The 16,909-nt window shown below is 45.9% G+C and overlaps 1 protein-coding gene across 4 annotated transcripts in view; it reads right to left on the reverse strand.

Moving 5' to 3' along the window:
* Positions 1–50: 50 nt before the first annotated feature.
* ARMH3 (armadillo like helical domain containing 3) overlaps positions 51–16,909 on the reverse strand; it is a 181,469-nt gene continuing 164,610 nt past the window's right edge. For 2 of the 4 annotated variants that reach the window (XM_027593642.2, XM_027593658.2), the window contains 2 exons: positions 4,211–4,327; positions 51–1,747 (listed from right to left, as the gene is read on the reverse strand). In XM_027593642.2, the coding sequence (XP_027449443.1) occupies positions 1,655–1,747; positions 4,211–4,327 (210 nt within the window). In that variant the 3' untranslated portion in view covers positions 51–1,654. The remainder of the gene's footprint in view (positions 1,748–4,210; positions 4,328–16,909) is intronic. The other 2 variants (XM_027593649.2, XM_027593633.2) reach the window with 1 other exon arrangement.

Consider the following 16,909-nt stretch of genomic DNA (forward strand, 5'->3'; position numbering starts at 1 on the left):
AGGTCAGAGTAAGAGATGAAGAAAAACAAACAAAAGACACTAAAAAGACCATCCCATACAAATCAATTTTTAATAACTTCAACTTGCCACCAGCTTCCAGCTCCATCTCTTCCGGGGTTTATAACTGTGGAGAACACACTATATGCCCCAGGCTGAGCTACCCCATCTAGCGATCAGATGACTCAGCCCCTGATCTCTCAGAAATCTACGTCTATGTATGGCAGCGTGCTGGTGGGTTCTCTGGAACTAGTGCATATCTGCTCCATGTGGGAGCCACAACTCTGGTTCCCAGGGAAGGCAAGTATCCTAAAGCGATTTGAAGCTAAGTAGGAATAGCAGCCAGGGAGGTCCCAGACCTGCTCTCACTGCTGGTTTCCTGCACTTACTCCCAGAGTCTTCCTGTGCTGCTTGCTCCCTGCCAGCCTGAGGGCTTTAGAAAGTGCTTTAGAAGGGGGGAATCTCAGAGCAGCTACTTTGAAAGCAGCCAAGGGGTAGGGAAAGCCTACAGTAGTCCAATGGAGGCTGTCCAGAGGAGGAATCATGGGCCAACTTCCCAAAGGCCAGGAGACTTGCCTGTGGCCCCACCCTGAATATGGGTAGACAGAATGGCCTCTCCATGATGCTCACCTGGCCCCTTTCAGATGGAGGGCACCCTGCCCCCAGCAGGTTCTCTCCCTTCCAGGCACCAGACCACAGCAGGAACAGATTCCTCCCCAGAGGAAATTCTTAGGGAGGCTGGCTGTAAACAACAGCCGGGTGAGGGGGCGGAACAGTGGAGGGGAGCTCAGGAGAGGCAGGAGAGGCTCCCAGAGGAGAAGGTGATTGGGAAGGTGGGGAGGCTGCTGGAAAGGGAACCAGCAAAGTAGGCACCTGAGGGCTCCAGAAAACCTGTCAATGTTTATTTCACACACACACCCTAAAGACAGTTTAAACCAGACTGAAAATTAGAAGCTAAGGTTGTGACCCTATAGTGCTGACCAATCAATGGGTTGGAAGGCAGGGGAAGCTAACAGGTACTCCTGGTGCCAAGAATCAAATCCAGAAATTGGTGGCCGGACAGCAGGGCATTGAGCAGATTCTAATCTCCAGTCTCCCAGATTTAGAAAGTAGAAAAAAGATCCTCCATTCCTACCCTACCTTGAGCTGAGCTAAGGGTCCTAACGACAGGACAGAGTGCCTGCAGGGGCAGGGGACACAGATTTCAAGCCCAGCTCAGCCCCAGGCCAAAAGAAAGCAGAAATGGCTCCATCTATATCTGAGTCTGATTTTAGAAGCCTCGGAGAACCAGTGACTCTCAGGATATTGGCATCATTCTAAGACTTGCCTCAACAGCCCCTGAAAATTAGTCAGCAGCCACAATTTGTAATCTCAATTGCAAATGTGAGGGGGTATCCAGGGAGCCCATGCTGGAAGTCCCTATATTCTTAAAGGCTTCTCCCTGTGCCCACCCATACCCTCCCCAAATAAGATTATCCCTGGTTTGCCCCTCCTGGCCCCTGCTGTCCAAGCTCCACTGAAGCACGGCCTTCACCGAGAGAACTCGGTATCTGTGTTATTCTCCAACCTTGGGGACAGCCCCTCTCCCCTCAGTCCCCCTGCAGCCCGGGAGCCTCATGGGTAAGGGCAGTCAGCAGCTGCTCAGATATGCGTGGCCTCAGGAGATAGTGGAGAACTCCTTGAGCAGGACTTCCTGGCTGAGTGTGTGGAAGGCCAGGTTTCTCCGGACGTTGGTGCTAATGGATCGAACCTGGGAAAGGGTTGGGGAAGGTGAGAGGGCATAGGCAGAGAGAAAACAGAGGAGAGAGTTGGTTACACACAACAGAGGGCAGTGCCTGAGGGACAAAGCCAAGATGCAGTGCTACATGTTTCTCTCTTAGGAGATGAACCTTAATGGCTATCATTTCTGCAGGCAAATCAGCAAACAGTTATGTATAAATGGAAGGAAAAAAGAGGGGCCGAGAGACAGAAACTTTAGTGGATGTGAGAAGAGCATCTGGGCACCTGAAGAGGTAGAGGTAAGCACAGACAGGGAAGGAGGGTGAGCTCAGGCCTTTTTCTTTGCCTTGGCCATGCAGAGGAGGACTGGTCTGATCAGTGGTCTGATAGAGGAGGAGAAAATGAGGCCAGAGAATGCATTTCTGATCTTCTCACTCTTTCTATTTATCTACTTTTCTGGGTTGGAAAGAACACCTAGAGATGCAGCCCCTGTCTGGCATAGATGGCAGGAGTATGATCCAAAGGAGGCCAATGACCTGAAGCAGGTCATACAGCTTGTGAGCCCCAGGCTTGGCAGCAGGACCCAGGTGTAACTCCCAGTCCAGCACTCTTTCCATACCACAAAGAAGCCCCCCTGCTTTAGAGAAAAGACTGGGGCATATCCCTGCTGTGTGCCCACTGCTCCCCTCACATGCTTTCTCCCCACAGACTGAGACCCTTGCCGAAGGGTTGCCCGTATCAGTGGGAAAAGGACCTGTGGAGATGGAGTCAAAGGGCCAAACTTCCTACTCTGAGTGGGTTCTAGGAGGAATCCATCGCACTCTCGAAGGAGCATCATTCATGGGAAATAGAAGTGAATGGTGTATGAGAGACAAAGTGGGGGAAAAAGGAGAAAAAGCATGTATATCTACCCTGGGCCTCAAAGACCAGGGAGCTTTCCTCCAATTTCTGCTTAGCTATGGGAAATGTAATGAAGTCATTAGGCAGGAGGCAGAGAAAAGGGCAGCATGGCAACCAGCAGGCAGCTCAAGGTCATTAGCTCCGAGTCAGACCAGACCCCCTTTGCTCCCTTGTGTCAGAGGCATAGATACAAGGAGAACTGAGTCAGGCGTGGCTAGTACCAAAGGGCCTGAGACAGAGCTCCCCTAACTCTCTCCTCCACAGTCTTTTCATCTCCAATGTCCTACTCTGTGAAGTCTGCATCCCTAGTAAAACCCCCACATCAACTTAAAGACTTGCCATGCACCCTATAAAGATGCTTGAATCTGCTCTCTTTATTTCTTATTATTTTTTTTTAAAGATTTTATTTGACTGAGAGAGACACAGCGAGAGAGGGAACACAAGCAAGAGGAGCGGGAGAGGGAGAGGGAGAAGCAGGCTTCCCGCTGAGCAGGGAGCCCGATGTGGGGCTCGATCCCAGGACCCTGGGATCATGACCTGAGTCGAAGGCAGACGCTTAACGACTGAGCCACCCAGGCGCCCCTCTGCTCTCTTTATATTAATGGCTTCCCCCTGTTCCCAACTCACTCACTTGCAGAGCAGATCTTCCTCACCCTGGGGAAGTCCAAAATCTCAGGAATCTCACATCAGGGTCAGAGCTGGACTGTGTTTAGCACAAGACAGATAATCTACAATCCAGCACTTTCATCACAAACATGGCAGGGGGGAGTAAAAGCTGGGCTGAGGTGCGTTCTACCCCAGCAGCGCGAGGGCTGAACTATGGGAAGGAGGTATAGTGTGTCCTGGTCTCAGCCCCCAGCCACAATGTTCATTTACAACCAGGCAGGTGGAGTGGCAGGACTGACAGGCAGGTCTAGCTTTTTCCGAGAGCAGCTCTGAGCACAGGGCACGAGAGAGACCATCAACAGGGAGAGCCAGGTTCTGTGGCAGTGCTGACTCGGGGGTGGGGTAGGAGGCAGAGCAAATGTTCACTGGCTCCAGGTGGCCACGGGAGGGGGCTGCAGGAAGCTGAGTGATTGGAAAGTGGGGTGGGGGTAGGGAGTGAAGACTGGAGAACTAGACTGGGAGGGCACTCAGACCAGAAGCCAGTTAGGAATTTAGGAAGAAGTGTTGCATAAGGAGGAGAAGAATCAATGACTCTCATTAGTTGCTTGGAGGACAGGATAAGGAGTAATGAGCCAGAGCTGCCATGGGGAACACACGTCAAACCCCAGGCCCAGCTGGAGCTGTTCAAGGGCTGTCTCCATGGCTGCAGAAGAGAGATGGACAGGCAATGCTGCCTCAGAGAACCTTAACCCTCACCCTTGCCCACCTGGCACCAGTACCCTGGGGAGTATCTTCTCTCACCGCCTGGTCCTGGGCTGCTTTGGAAGAGAAGTTCCACACCCAATCTCAGCAGACCCCTCAAGTCTTACTTCATCAGCCTTTGGCAAACTGTGGTTGTTCCCTAGATGCCCGGCTGCACAGTATAACCCACTGGCTGGGAAACGGCCCTCAAGAGACATAGGCAGAGATGGAGGCGGAGCAGACTCACCAGCTCTTTGAAGAAGGCAGCTTCCTTGTGCTGCTCCGAGTAGCGCTCATACTGGTCCAGGCCATCCTGCAGCTTTAGTGTGAGTGTGTCATAGTTGGCTCGTACTACCTCCAGCACCTGGGGGAGGTCAAGGGCCAGGCAGGACTTAGGCCATTCAAACCCTAGGTCACTCGGTGCCCACGCCCCTCCTGCTGCCCTTGTGGGTTAGATTCAGACTCTCCATAGACTATGCTCACTATTTATCACCCAGAAAAAAGTCTGGCCTCAGAGAGCAATTCCTCAAGTTTCTGGGACCATTTTTTTAAAAAAGATTGTATTTATTTATTTGACAGAGCGAGCAAGCGCACAAGCAGGGGGAGCAGCAGAGGGAGAGGGAGAAGCAGGCTTCCCTCTGAGCAGGGAGCCCGATGTAGGGCTCGATCCCAGGACCCTGGGATCATGACCTGAGCCGAAGGCAGAGGTTTAACCGACTAAGCCACCTAGGCACCCTCTGGGACCATTTTCTAATCTCTTCTATTCCTGGCTTTTCCTGACCCATCCCTCCTGGCCACCAAGGCTGTTTACTCTGGATATGGTAAAAGAGCACGAGAAGAAGTGACAGAACAGTGAGTGTCTAAGCCAGCAGCACCCTGATACCATAAATGTGTTCTCAGCCATATCTTGCAGCTTTCTTTGGCCAGGTTGTCACAGTTGCTGAGTAAGACTTTCCCAATGTCTCCTTTTTCCCTTTCTGGGAACCACATTTCTTCAGTCCCGGGATGTTCCTCAGCACCATCTGCCACTTGTTTTCATCTCTCCATTCCAACTCAGTCTTCCCATCCATTGCCTGGATCGAACTTTTGGGCCTTCCAACCTTGGGATGTAGGGGACACTTTCTTGACTAAGCTAGAGCTGACTGCATCTTTTGTTCTGATGACGGGTCTCTCCCCTTTCTCTAACTTTCTATGGGGGGTGGATTCAGACCTCCACTGACTCCAGGAACCTTGGATCTCCGTGGTTCCAAAAGGAAGTTCTGATGTGACTTCAGTTGTTAAGACCATGAATTAAATAAAGGCAAGGACACTAGGGGTAAAGGCACTACATCAATATAGAAGTGAGCTGGGCAGAAAGGAGAGACCAGGAGAGGGAATGACTGTTGACTGTGGTAATTTGGGTGCTAGCTATTTTGTAACTTGATCTGACTAGGGAGCGAAGTCTATGACGTCATGGAGAGCTCCCAGCTCAGTAGGAACTTGGGAGGAATGAGTGAGGCTTAATTCTTTTTTTTTTTTTTTAAGATTTTATTTATTTATTTGCCAGAGGGGGAGAGAGAGAGAGAGCATGAGCAGGGGGAGTGGCAGGCAGAAGGAGAAGCAGGCTTCCCGCTGAGCAGGCAGCCCAATGCAGGACTTGATCCCAGGACCCTGGGATCATGACCTGAGCTGAAGGCAGACACTCAACCGACTGAGCCACCCAGGAGTCCCATTGTGAGGCTTAATTCTAACAGAAGGTAGGGGTGAAGAGAATAAGCTAGAGTCAGGACTGGTCAGAGGGATTGAAGATGGCCTCCTGAGGGGCACAAAGTACCTCTAGGCTGTTCTCACCAATTCAGTCTTGTGTCAGGACATACTTCTCTTGGTAGCAAACACTTCTTTCTGCCTGCCAAGAATTTCTGAGGGGAGAGTAATGATGGCGAACACAGGGAAGACTGTGTCCTCGAGTTTGAGGGGGAAGGGACAGCTAGGGCAAAGGTCTGGCCTAGGCTCCAGGCTCAGTCTCCTTTCCTCCAGACACTCAGCTCCTCAAGGTCCCTCTGCCTGGCTATGTCCCACAGACCCTATTTTTGGCTGGCGCCTTTGCTTCTAGTTCCATTTGTCAGCTCTGTCAGCAGGAGGACCAGTACTCAGCAATGGCAGTCACCCACAAAGTAATCCAGCCCTTTCATGCATGTGGGCTGTGCTTGCAGCTGAGATATCTATAGCCAAGGTCTTGGCCCAGAAGCGAATGTCTCAAACCCCGAAAACAGCAAAATTCCTCCAAGATGGAACCAGCAGGAACCAGACAGAACAGAATAATACATGCATTCCCTAACCCTGAACTCTGGGCAGCCTCAGCAATGCCTATGACCCAGCATCCTGGGCTCAGCCTTCCCTAAGGGATATCAGGTTAAAACAAATACCATGCTAAAGCCAATTCTGAGAAGGTGCAGCCTGTCAAGAGATGCTACAACCTGGGGCACCTGGGTGGCTCAGTTGTTATGTGTCTGCCTTCGGCTCGGGTCATAGTTTCAGGGTCCTGGGATCGAGCCCTGCATTGGGCTCCCTGCTCAGCGGGAAGCCTGCTTCTCCCTCTCCCACTCCTCCTGCTTGTGTTCCCTCTCTCACTGTGTCTCTCTCTGTCAAATAAATGGGTGGAATCTTTAAAAAAAAAAAAAAAAAAGGAAAGACGCTACATCCTGAGAGCCTCAGGCCTCAGGCCATGCTGCCCTGATTACCTGGGCTTTCTCCTCTTGCCACAGCCAAGTGGAAGGTCTAAGATCTCACTCAGAACAGGGATTTTTCATTTCCCAACAAATTTGGCTTTTGTCAGAAGAATTTAGTTCCGTTTCTTTAAGGGAGGTGAAAGCAGAGAAGGTCCTTGAGCTATCAGTTCCTTGAAAGGAAACCAGAGGCCTGGCTGGACTTAGTGCATGATCTAAGCTCTCCTCTTATCCAGGCCTTACTTCCTTTCTTCTTTTTTTACCCACAGGTAAGCTGCCCTTCAGTTTCCCTCAGCCTCTTCCATCTCCCACCCTATTCACCTCTCTTAAATTCCCAGGAGATAAGTTCAGGTCTGGGCCCTAGGCCACTTGGGACTCTGGAGCAGTAGGGCTACCTTCCTATTCTAGGACTTTGCTTTCTGTAGCTTCAGACTCTAGGAACATAGCTCATTTGGGCTTCACATTCCACACTGGCCTGGGACATGGCAAAGGGCAGTACTCAGGCAAAAGGCAATCTCCCAGAGTGCTTCTATCTTAGGTTTTACCACAATTTGCAGTCTCTGGCTTCTATCTCCCAAGTGCAAGCCCACCTTCTGTCATCAGGTTGTTGGGCTTATGGGCTTCCTAGAACAACCTCAGCTCAAGGCAGCTCCAAAAGCAGAAAAACATCAACAAGCCATAGGCTCTCTAAGGAGTCCTCACACCCCCACATATGGCCCTCAGTAGACAGAAGCCTGGGTCCTGGCAAAGGACCTAATAGAAAGAGAACTTAATTGGGAATCCCACTCTTTTCTTTTTTATTAACATATAATGTATGTGGGTACAGGTCTGTGATTCATCAGTCTTACAAATTCACAGCGCTCACCATAGCACATACCATTCTTACTACGGATCTCAGACAATTTACCTAACCTCTTTGAGCCTCAGCCTGTCTCTCTCTATAAAATGATTTTTTTTTAGATTTTTATTTATTTATTTGAGAGAGAAAGAGAGAGCATGAGTGGGGTGAGGGGCAGAAGGAGAAGCAGGCTGAGCAGGGAGCCTGATGCAGGACTTGATCCCGGGACTCCGGGATAATGACCTGAGCTGAAGGCAGACACTCAACTGACTCAACCACTCAGGCATCCCTATAAAATGGAATTTGAAGTCACCTTCCTAAAAGGACATGGGAATAAACGTTTTGATTCCTGAAAGTAACATACAACTGATAAAAACATTATCATCCCAATGACTACACAGCTACCTGGACAGCTCCAGGGACTCAAGAGGAACTGTCTTCACAGCCCAGGAAGTACTTACCTATTTCAAACTAACCCAAAGAACCTATGTGTATAAATAATTCTTCACCACAAAGGAACATCTTCTGGATTTAAGTGGAAGACACAAATGGCCTCATTTTTAAAGATCATATGCCCTCTTCTTTGCCTTGAAACACTCTGTCTCAGGTGAGGGAAGAACAAACTGGGAGCGGGGTAGGGACCTAAACCCCTCCTGAGGTCTCTAGAGAAGGGCCTGACATAGGCTTTAAGGTCAGAGAGACATAAATTTTGGTCCCATATCAACCACTAGTGAGCTATGTAAACTTAAACACATTATTTAATCTCTTTGAGCCTCAGTTTTCTTATATGTAAAATGGGGATAACACCACCTATACTATAAGCTTATAAAGCTGATATAAGGATGATATGAGATGATGGTCCAATGTCTGGCACATAAGGAATAGTCAGTAAATGGTTACTAATTTTACAATGAAAAGTTCTTTCTGGTATCTCCAAATAGGTCTAACCATAAGCCAGGAGATAGGGCCTTGCACATCTTCATTCAGATTCTAGTAAAGAAGAAACCTAATTTCTCTATTCAATATGAAAGCAGGCTTCCATAATGACCCCACTATCCTGAGTGTAACTGGCAATGCATTAGCCAGAAGTCAAAGAGTGTCCAGTACCCACTGTTTAACAATCTTGGTGTAATGCAAGAGAATACAGGTTAAAGAAAAACTGAGCAGAGATGCCCAGAGAGGTCAGTTTTGCATAATACAGGTTGTCAAGCTCCTGGCCATATCAGGATCAGGAGGGAGAAAGATCCTAGTGCACAAAGTTTGTTATTTAAAAAAAAAGTTAGTTTGGGGCGCCTGGGTGGCTCAGTTGGTTAAGCGACTGCCTTCGGCTCCGGTCATGATCCCAGGGTCCTGGGAACGTGTCCCGCATCGGGCTCCCTGCTCGGCAGAAAGCCTGCTTCTCCCTCTCCCACTCCCCCCGCTTGTGTTCCCTCTCTCTCTGTCTCTCTCTCTCTCTCTGTCAATTAAATAAATAAAATCTTTAAAAAAAAAAAGTTAGTTCAAAATTGCTGATAAAGTTTCAGACACACAGACCTTTCCCCAAGCACATACAATAGGCATTACCCACAGACTATTCAGTAGCCTGTGCCCCATTTTTTATTTTATTTTTTTTAGCAGAGCCTTTGAAATGGGAAGTAACTTCTAGCCTAAAGATAGCAGCGAAGGAGAATCACCAATGGAAAAGTTCTTGGCAAATGGCTATCCAATCTTGATGTCAGAGGTCTATGCCTTGTGCCTGAAAAATTGCTTAGTCTCAAATCTCAGAGGTACTGAATTCCCAGAAGGAGAATTAGCAGACAACTAAGTAATAGGATGTGACATGACAGCAAACTTATGTTCATTACCTTCTCAATAGGAACTGACATCTACAGTATAACCTATTTGGGGAGAGTATATAAGGCTGCCACCAGCCCATGTCCAGCCTGGGCAACATATACGGCTTTCCCTAGAAGACAGGCGGCCAAATGAGGATGAAGCACAAGATGACAATAGAGACTTCTTATAGAAGAGGAAATAAACATGGAATCTATCAAGACTGCAGTGGGATATAATAGAAAGAGGCTACAGAGTTAGAGAAACCTGGGTTCATATCTTGGCAGCATCATCTAGCATTTATATGACCTTGACCTGTCTAAGCTTTAGTTTTTTTATCAGTACCACAGTCATCATACAATTTCTTAATAATATTATGAAGATTAGAGATAATACATGAAATAAACATAAAAATATAAATCATGTAGCCAACAGAAGGTGCCAATGAATGACGGCTAATGAGATTGAAACAAAAAAAGAAATGGAAATAGGAAATACTTGATGCATTCGAATAAGATGAATGAGGTGGTGAAATGGTGGCCAGGAAGGTCTGGAGCTCTCACTAATATATAAGGAGAGTGATATGGAAGGCAACCATACCTCTTTTTGCCAAAGTGTTACTATGGGGACAGAACCATAGAAATAATAGTTCTGGAAGGAACCTTTGAAATCACCTACCTAATCCATGGCCCTCATTTCACAGTTGAAGAAACAGATGTCCAGAAAGATTGTAAAGTACCCAAAAACACAAAGCTGGATTTAGACAAGAGAGTCTTCTGACTCCCAATCCAGTGCTCTTCCTATATTGGCAAGCTAGTTTAACCTGGGGCACATTCCTTACTTTACAGGCTAAGCTTAATTTTTCAGAGAACAAACATTCAAGGAATTCAAACTCACTCCTAAGAAGTGGGAAGCATGATCTGTAGAGAGCTGGAAAGGTAATCTGGTGAAGGCCTGGTTTGATGCTTAAGTTTTCTTTTTTTTTAAGATTTTATTTATTTATTTGAGAGAGCGAGAATGAGAGAGAGAGAGCACATGAGAGGGGGGAGGGTCAGAGGGAGAAGCAGACTCCCTGCTGAGCAGGGAGCCCGATGTGGGACTCGATCCCGGGACTCCAGGATCATGACCTGAGCCGAAGGCAGTCGCTTAACCAACTGAGCCACCCAGGTGCCCAATGCTTAAGTTTTCATTACTACCAGGTCCCTCAGGGCTCCAGGACTTGTCAATTTCCACCAATAGCAGCTGAAGATCCTGCTCAGCCCTGCTGTAGTTGGTATCAACTATCACCAAAACTGTACAGACCACTCCAAACTCCAAACTCATTATCAGCAAAATCTATTTTGGGTTGCTATTTTATTTTTATTATTTTTATTTTTATTTTAGAAAGAGAGAGAGAGAACACAAGCATGAGGGGCAGAGGGAGAAGGAGAGAGACTCTCAAGCAGACTGCACTGAGCACAGAGCCCACACAAGGCTCACTCTCAGGACCCTGAGGATCATGATCTGAGCCGAAACTAAGAGTTGGACACTCAACCGACCACCACCCAGGTGCCCCTAGGTTGCTATTTTAATTATTTAGTACTCATTTAGAAGCTTGAAGTACAAAGGTCTTTAATCTTTCATGGGCTTCTTTGGCTGCAGCCATCAGGTGGTCTCCAGGCTTGGGACTCGGGGTGTTAAAAAGATTCAATGAGGGGCAACTGGGTGGCTCAGTCGGTTAAGCATCTGCCTTTGGCTCAGGTTGTGATTTCAGGGTCCTGGGATAAAGTCCACGTTGGGCTCCCTGCTCAGCCTCCCTGCTCAGCCTCCCTGCTCAGCGGGGAGTCTGCTTCTCCCTCTCCCTGTCCCCCTCCCCGCCACTCATGCCTGCTCTCTCTCAAATAAATAAAATCTTTTTTTTTAAGATTTTTATTTATTTATTTGACAGAGAGAGAGAGAGACAGCGAGAGAGGGAACACAAGCAGGGGGAGTGGGAGAGACACAGGCTTCCCGCTGAGCAGGGAGCCCAATGTAGGGCTCAACCTCAGGGCCCTGGGATCATGACCTGAGCCAAAGGCAGTCACTTAACCAACTGAGCTACCCAGGCATCCCTAAATAAAATCTTAAAAAAAAAAAAAAGATTCAATGAATACCTTCTACAATGTGACCTCTCCCCTTCTTTTTAAAGTAAGCTCTATGGCCAACATGGGGCTCAAACTCATGACTCCGAGATCAAGAGTCCTGGGATTCACCCACTGAGCCACTCAGGGGCCCCAAAATACATTCTACAATGAATGCTCATACCTCAAGGCCAATTTTCCATTCTCTGAAAGAGACTGTAACTACTCCATTCCCACTTCCATGCCCTTCTGCTTTTACCCTCCCAAACCCCTATCATAGGAAAATTAATCTCTGGATGATTTGAAACAGATAGAGTAATTATAAGGGGGAAAGATGATAAAGGCTTTTTAGAGGATTTTCATGATAATCTCCATCTATCTCTCCTACTGTACTCTGGCTATTTGCTCTATTTCAGATGTTTATTCACTAGTTAGAGACTATGATTTTTTTGGCTCCATTTTTTTTCTATAAGGTAGGAAAAGACAGCTTGAAAGATCAGGCTCTGAAACCACAAACAAGAGCATCACCAGGGTAACTCTGCATATTGCCTTTGCTTCTCTCTCTCAGGGTTTGAGAGAGCTGACCAGGTACTGCTTATTCTACGAGCTGATGACATATCAATAATGAAAGAATTTGGTCCATGGCAAGTTGTTGGGAAATGAAATTCATCCCTTGCAATGGTTCCACCTTTGGGACAAACCTATCCTGGTGCCCAGAGAACCAAAAAGATTAGACTAAAAAGGTTTGCTCTCCATGCCACCTGTCTAAACTGTTCATTGCTCTAGCATAATGTCCTATCTCTAAAGAAATAGTGCTGAGCAGAGTAGGCCTTCAACAACAGTCAGTGGCAAATGGACTGCTAGAGGGTAGACGAGTGGCCAAGTAGCTGCAGCCAGTTTTTATGGTAAATGCAGACTGAGATCTTCCTCTCATTGTCCCTGGAAGAACACACTAAGTCAGCCAGGAAGTCTGAAAACATTTTCCTTCTACCCAGTAAACTTCCTGAAACTCAAAGGAAGATACCCTTTCCTCTAAAAATGAGAATGACCTACTCAAGGCACTGCCTAGCTCCCTTCTCTGAATCTGTTATAGGGCTGAAATGCTCTGTAAACTCTGGCAAGAGACTGAAGAGAAATTGCAGGTCTGATCCTTCCTTTTTTCTCTGAAAGGACGTAATCTGTGTAGCCACCCATCTTTCCTCTACTCTCCCCAAACCAGACCTTCCCCAGAACTGGTGATGTGTCTCTCAGTGAGGAACAAGCCTTTCTTCTCCCAGAAGCAATAAAGACCTGTCCCTAACCTTGCGATTTCACCAGTGTAAGGACAGCCTCTCAGTGGCAATCCCACAGGTAACTGGTGCTCTGGTCAGGCGCTGGACTGCATGGAAGCAGAATTCGGGTGATAAAGAAGCAAAAAGACAATTCCTCCTCCTCCCTAATCCACATTTATTCTTCCAAATCCAGAACTAGCTAAGCAAGAAGCACTGCAAAGATGTTCATCATGATGGATCAGTACCGGGTCTAGTTGTACTCGGGCCCTGAAAAAGAGTTTCAACCAATAGCTACTAATTTTCAAAAGAACATAGTCAGAAATATGGCTGTATTTCACTCTCATATGGAATTTAAGAAACACAAGAAAAAAACGATTAAAGGAAAAAAGAGAGACAAACCAAAAAACAGACTCCTCACTAGAGAGAACAAACTGGTGGTTGCTGGAGCAGAGGTGGGTCGGGGATGGGTGAGATATAAGGGGATTAAGAGGACAATTATCTTTTTTTTTTTTAAGATTTTATTCATTTATTTGAGAGACGAGAGTGCGAGAGAGAGAAAGCAGGAGAGGGGGGAGGGTCAAAGGGAGAAGTAGACTCCCCACTGAGTGGGGAGCCCACTGCGAGGCTCGATCCTAGGACTCCAGGATCGTGACCTGAGCTGAAGACAGATGCTCAACCGACTGAGCCACCCAGGCGCCCTAGAGGACATTTATCTTGATGATGAGCACTGAGTAATGCATGGAATTGCTGAGTCACTATAGTGTACAATTGAAACTAAATAACACTGTATGTTAATTATGCTGGAATTAAAAAAAAAAAAAAAAAGAGTACAGCTCTAGAGTCAGCCTGCCTGAATTCATCCTAGCTCCACCACTTACTAGCAAGTTAGCCTGGGGGAGCCTCAGTTTCCTCATCTGTAAAATGAGGAGTATAATAATGTTCTTCATAGAGAAGTGGTTGTGAGGATTAGATAAGGCAACAGATATAAAGTGCCAATCATACTACTTGACACACAGAGTGCTTTACATTATTAGGATTCTCTTTCATTTTAATATAACTCCATGAATAACTGCTTTTGTTTTAATTTAAATTCAATTAATTAACATATAGTGTATTTTTTTCTAACAATCTTTCACTTTTTTTTTTTTTTAAGATTTTATTTTATTTAAGAGAGCACAGCAGAGGGAAAAGCAGGCTCGAGCCTGACATGGGGCTCAATCCCAGGACGCTGGGATTATGGCCCAAACCGAAGGCAGATGTTCAACTGACTGAGCCACCCAGGCGCCCCATAACATATAGTATAATATTATTAGAAATAACTGCTTTTTGGAACCTGAAATTCCGAGTCTTGCCATAAATTAGCAAACTCTCCCTTCCCCCACTTTCTGGAACAGATGTGTCTTCCATAGCCTTCCCAAAGAGGGATTTCCTGTGGAAGAAAGAATGTGTGTAGACAGGCAGAGCGGCAGGTCCTCTCCTGGAGAAACAAACACGCTACTACCACTGATTTCCTTACTGAAACTGTGTCACAGCTAGATTCTCAGCACCCTGAAGGAAGAGGCCCAGTGTTACATTATAGGTTTTCCACAATGCCTAACAGAGTCCTAAGAAACAGTAAACATTCAACATGCTTGTGGACTAATTTAGTAACACTCAGGCCCAACCAAAAAGGAAAGGAATTTCTCATCAAGGTCACACAATAAGATTAGAGTTAGGCCATCACAGTACACCCAGCATTCTTCCCAGCATTCTGATAGGCTTCTAAAGCCCTCAGAGCCAAGTCCTGCCTTTAAGGAGTTAACAAGCAAAATGGGGACTCAAGATAAACCACCTTGGAAGGATATACCCACAGATAGAAGCACACACAGGGTGGAGCCAGCAGTGCTTAGTGTGGTTTGGAATCAGCTCAAAACCGACCAGTGAATGAGTGGCCCCGCTGAAAGAGTGTCACACTTTTTAAAACAGGGAATATTAACGAATCCAAGATCTCTTTTATTTTGTCCACCATCTCCTCCACTTTACATTACTGTGTCAGTTACTTCTGAGTGCAAAATTTTCCACCAGTGTAGTAGGGCCCCTGAGATGGCAGCCACCAGGAGGGCCATTAGCTCTGACAGGTCTGGGACTCTGGCACTGACAGCTTAGGCTCTGTCAGGTCCTATCACCTGAGGGGCAGACTGCTTAGACTCAGCCCTGAAACTGAAAAAAATAAGCCCTGCACAAAAGATGAGCAAAAGGTTAAAAAGGTGGGAAAGAATATTACTTTACTTCCCAAACACAAAATCTGTAGCTTCAATTTCTCAAATCAGGTTTGACCCATTCTAAAACGTCCTTTTGAGGTGTGTTCAATTTAGCAATGAATTTCAACTGCACAAATTCGGCTCAACTGTGCAAGGTACTCATTAGATAACTGTCCAAAACAATCTAAGCAGATACACCCGGTGTTCTTTGAATAGCCAGGTTCAAAGTCTTGCTGAGCTATTTTTAGCACTTTGCATACTCTACCTAACAGATTTGCATATCAGAAGATGAGGAGAAGAAACAATTAGGTTCAGGAGCCCCAAGACTAACTAGTACCCAGAGAAGACTGTTTACTTCCTTCAGATACCGTCTGCTTAACCTTCTTTTATAGAGGGCAAAGCCTGTCCATTTAGACATGGCCTAAAAGGGACATAGTGATCAAGTACACAGTTAAAAGGACAAAACGTTAGCTAGGCAGGAGCTTCACGTTTCAGTTCTCCTTGTTGTTTTGAGATTTGAGGGTAAGCCTGTGTAAATGGGCTTAAAAGCAAGTCCTTCTGGGACCTGGGCCCAAGAACAGAAGGGGAAAATGGGGAAAGGGAAGTGACATCTTTTAGTGGATTATCTTAAAAAAGAATATTAAAATGCTCACTATATATATAGCTTCCATTATCTATTCAAGACTCTCCCTTCTACTGAATGAAAGAGGAAGAAAGAGAATGAAGTAAAATGGGACAATATATGTGAATAGTTAATACAAGGGAAGCTTCTCTGAAAAGTGAGTGAAATTTAAAAAATTCAGCTGAGTAACTCCAGGTATGTTGTAATATTTTAAAGTAGTTCACGATTTCCACTTTCAGTCATGATGGAGTAACTGAGAACTGTGAAAGACGTAACCCTCTTCAGACACTGGATAACAGGGAGTGCAGGACAGTATCCCGAGAGAAAGAAAACATAAGATGAGCATGAAGGTCTTGCAGGGCTAAGGACACCCTGGAATTTGGGGAGACAGAGGTGGCTAGAACTTGTGAGGCAGATTACCAGAGGAGGTGGTGAGGCAAAGAAAAGAGTTTCAGAAATTTGCATAGTGTTCCCACTGAATCTGTCACTGATAATAACGATTGCAAGTATAGGGTAAAACTCAACCAGATCAGACCAAAAAAGAGAATCCGTAAGCTCACACGGGACTGAGAAGTATTTGAATTTTGACCAACCAGAATGAAAAGTACCTGTGGTATACCTACGGCATTCCTAAAAGACCCCAGAATGGTCCCACCTTAGAAGTGGAACTAAACTAGCCCTAGAGTAAAGGCTACTCTAAACCTATCCAAAGAAAGATTAAAAAGAAGTTTCATGGATGAATTTGGTCAAAAGGAACAAACTTCCAGTTATAAAATAAGTACTGATCATATAACGTACAATATGTTGACTATAGTTGACACTGCTGTATCGCATGTTTGAAAGTTGTTAAGAATGAATCCTAAGAGTTCTCATCACAAGGAAAAAAACATTTTGCCCTTTCTTTGGTATCTATATGAGCTGGATGTTCATTAAACTTACTGTGGTAAACATTTCATAATATACGTAAGTCATGTCATTGTGCTGTACACCTTAAACTTTTAAGTGGTGTATGTCAATCATATCTCTATAAAAATGAAAAAAAAAAAAGATCACAACAACAACAAAAAAGGAAGTTTCAAACGGACCACGCTATTCCAGAAAGAATTTACCTGCCTTTCTGAACAAAGTCCAACACTATTTAATAAAGACAACAAAATCTAGCACTCAACTACATAACATTCACAATGCCTAGTATCCAATAAAAAATTACCAGACATGTAAAAAACAGCAAAATGTGACTCATAACCAAAAGAAGCATTAGTCAAAAGAAACAGACCCAGAAATGAGATACTGGAATTAAAAGCAAGGACATTTAAAGAGCTTTTATAGGGGAGCCTGGGTGGCTCCGTGGGTTAAGAG

This window comes from Zalophus californianus, chromosome 15 (assembly GCF_009762305.2).
Source record: "Zalophus californianus isolate mZalCal1 chromosome 15, mZalCal1.pri.v2, whole genome shotgun sequence".
NCBI classification, from domain to species: domain Eukaryota; kingdom Metazoa; phylum Chordata; class Mammalia; order Carnivora; family Otariidae; genus Zalophus; species Zalophus californianus.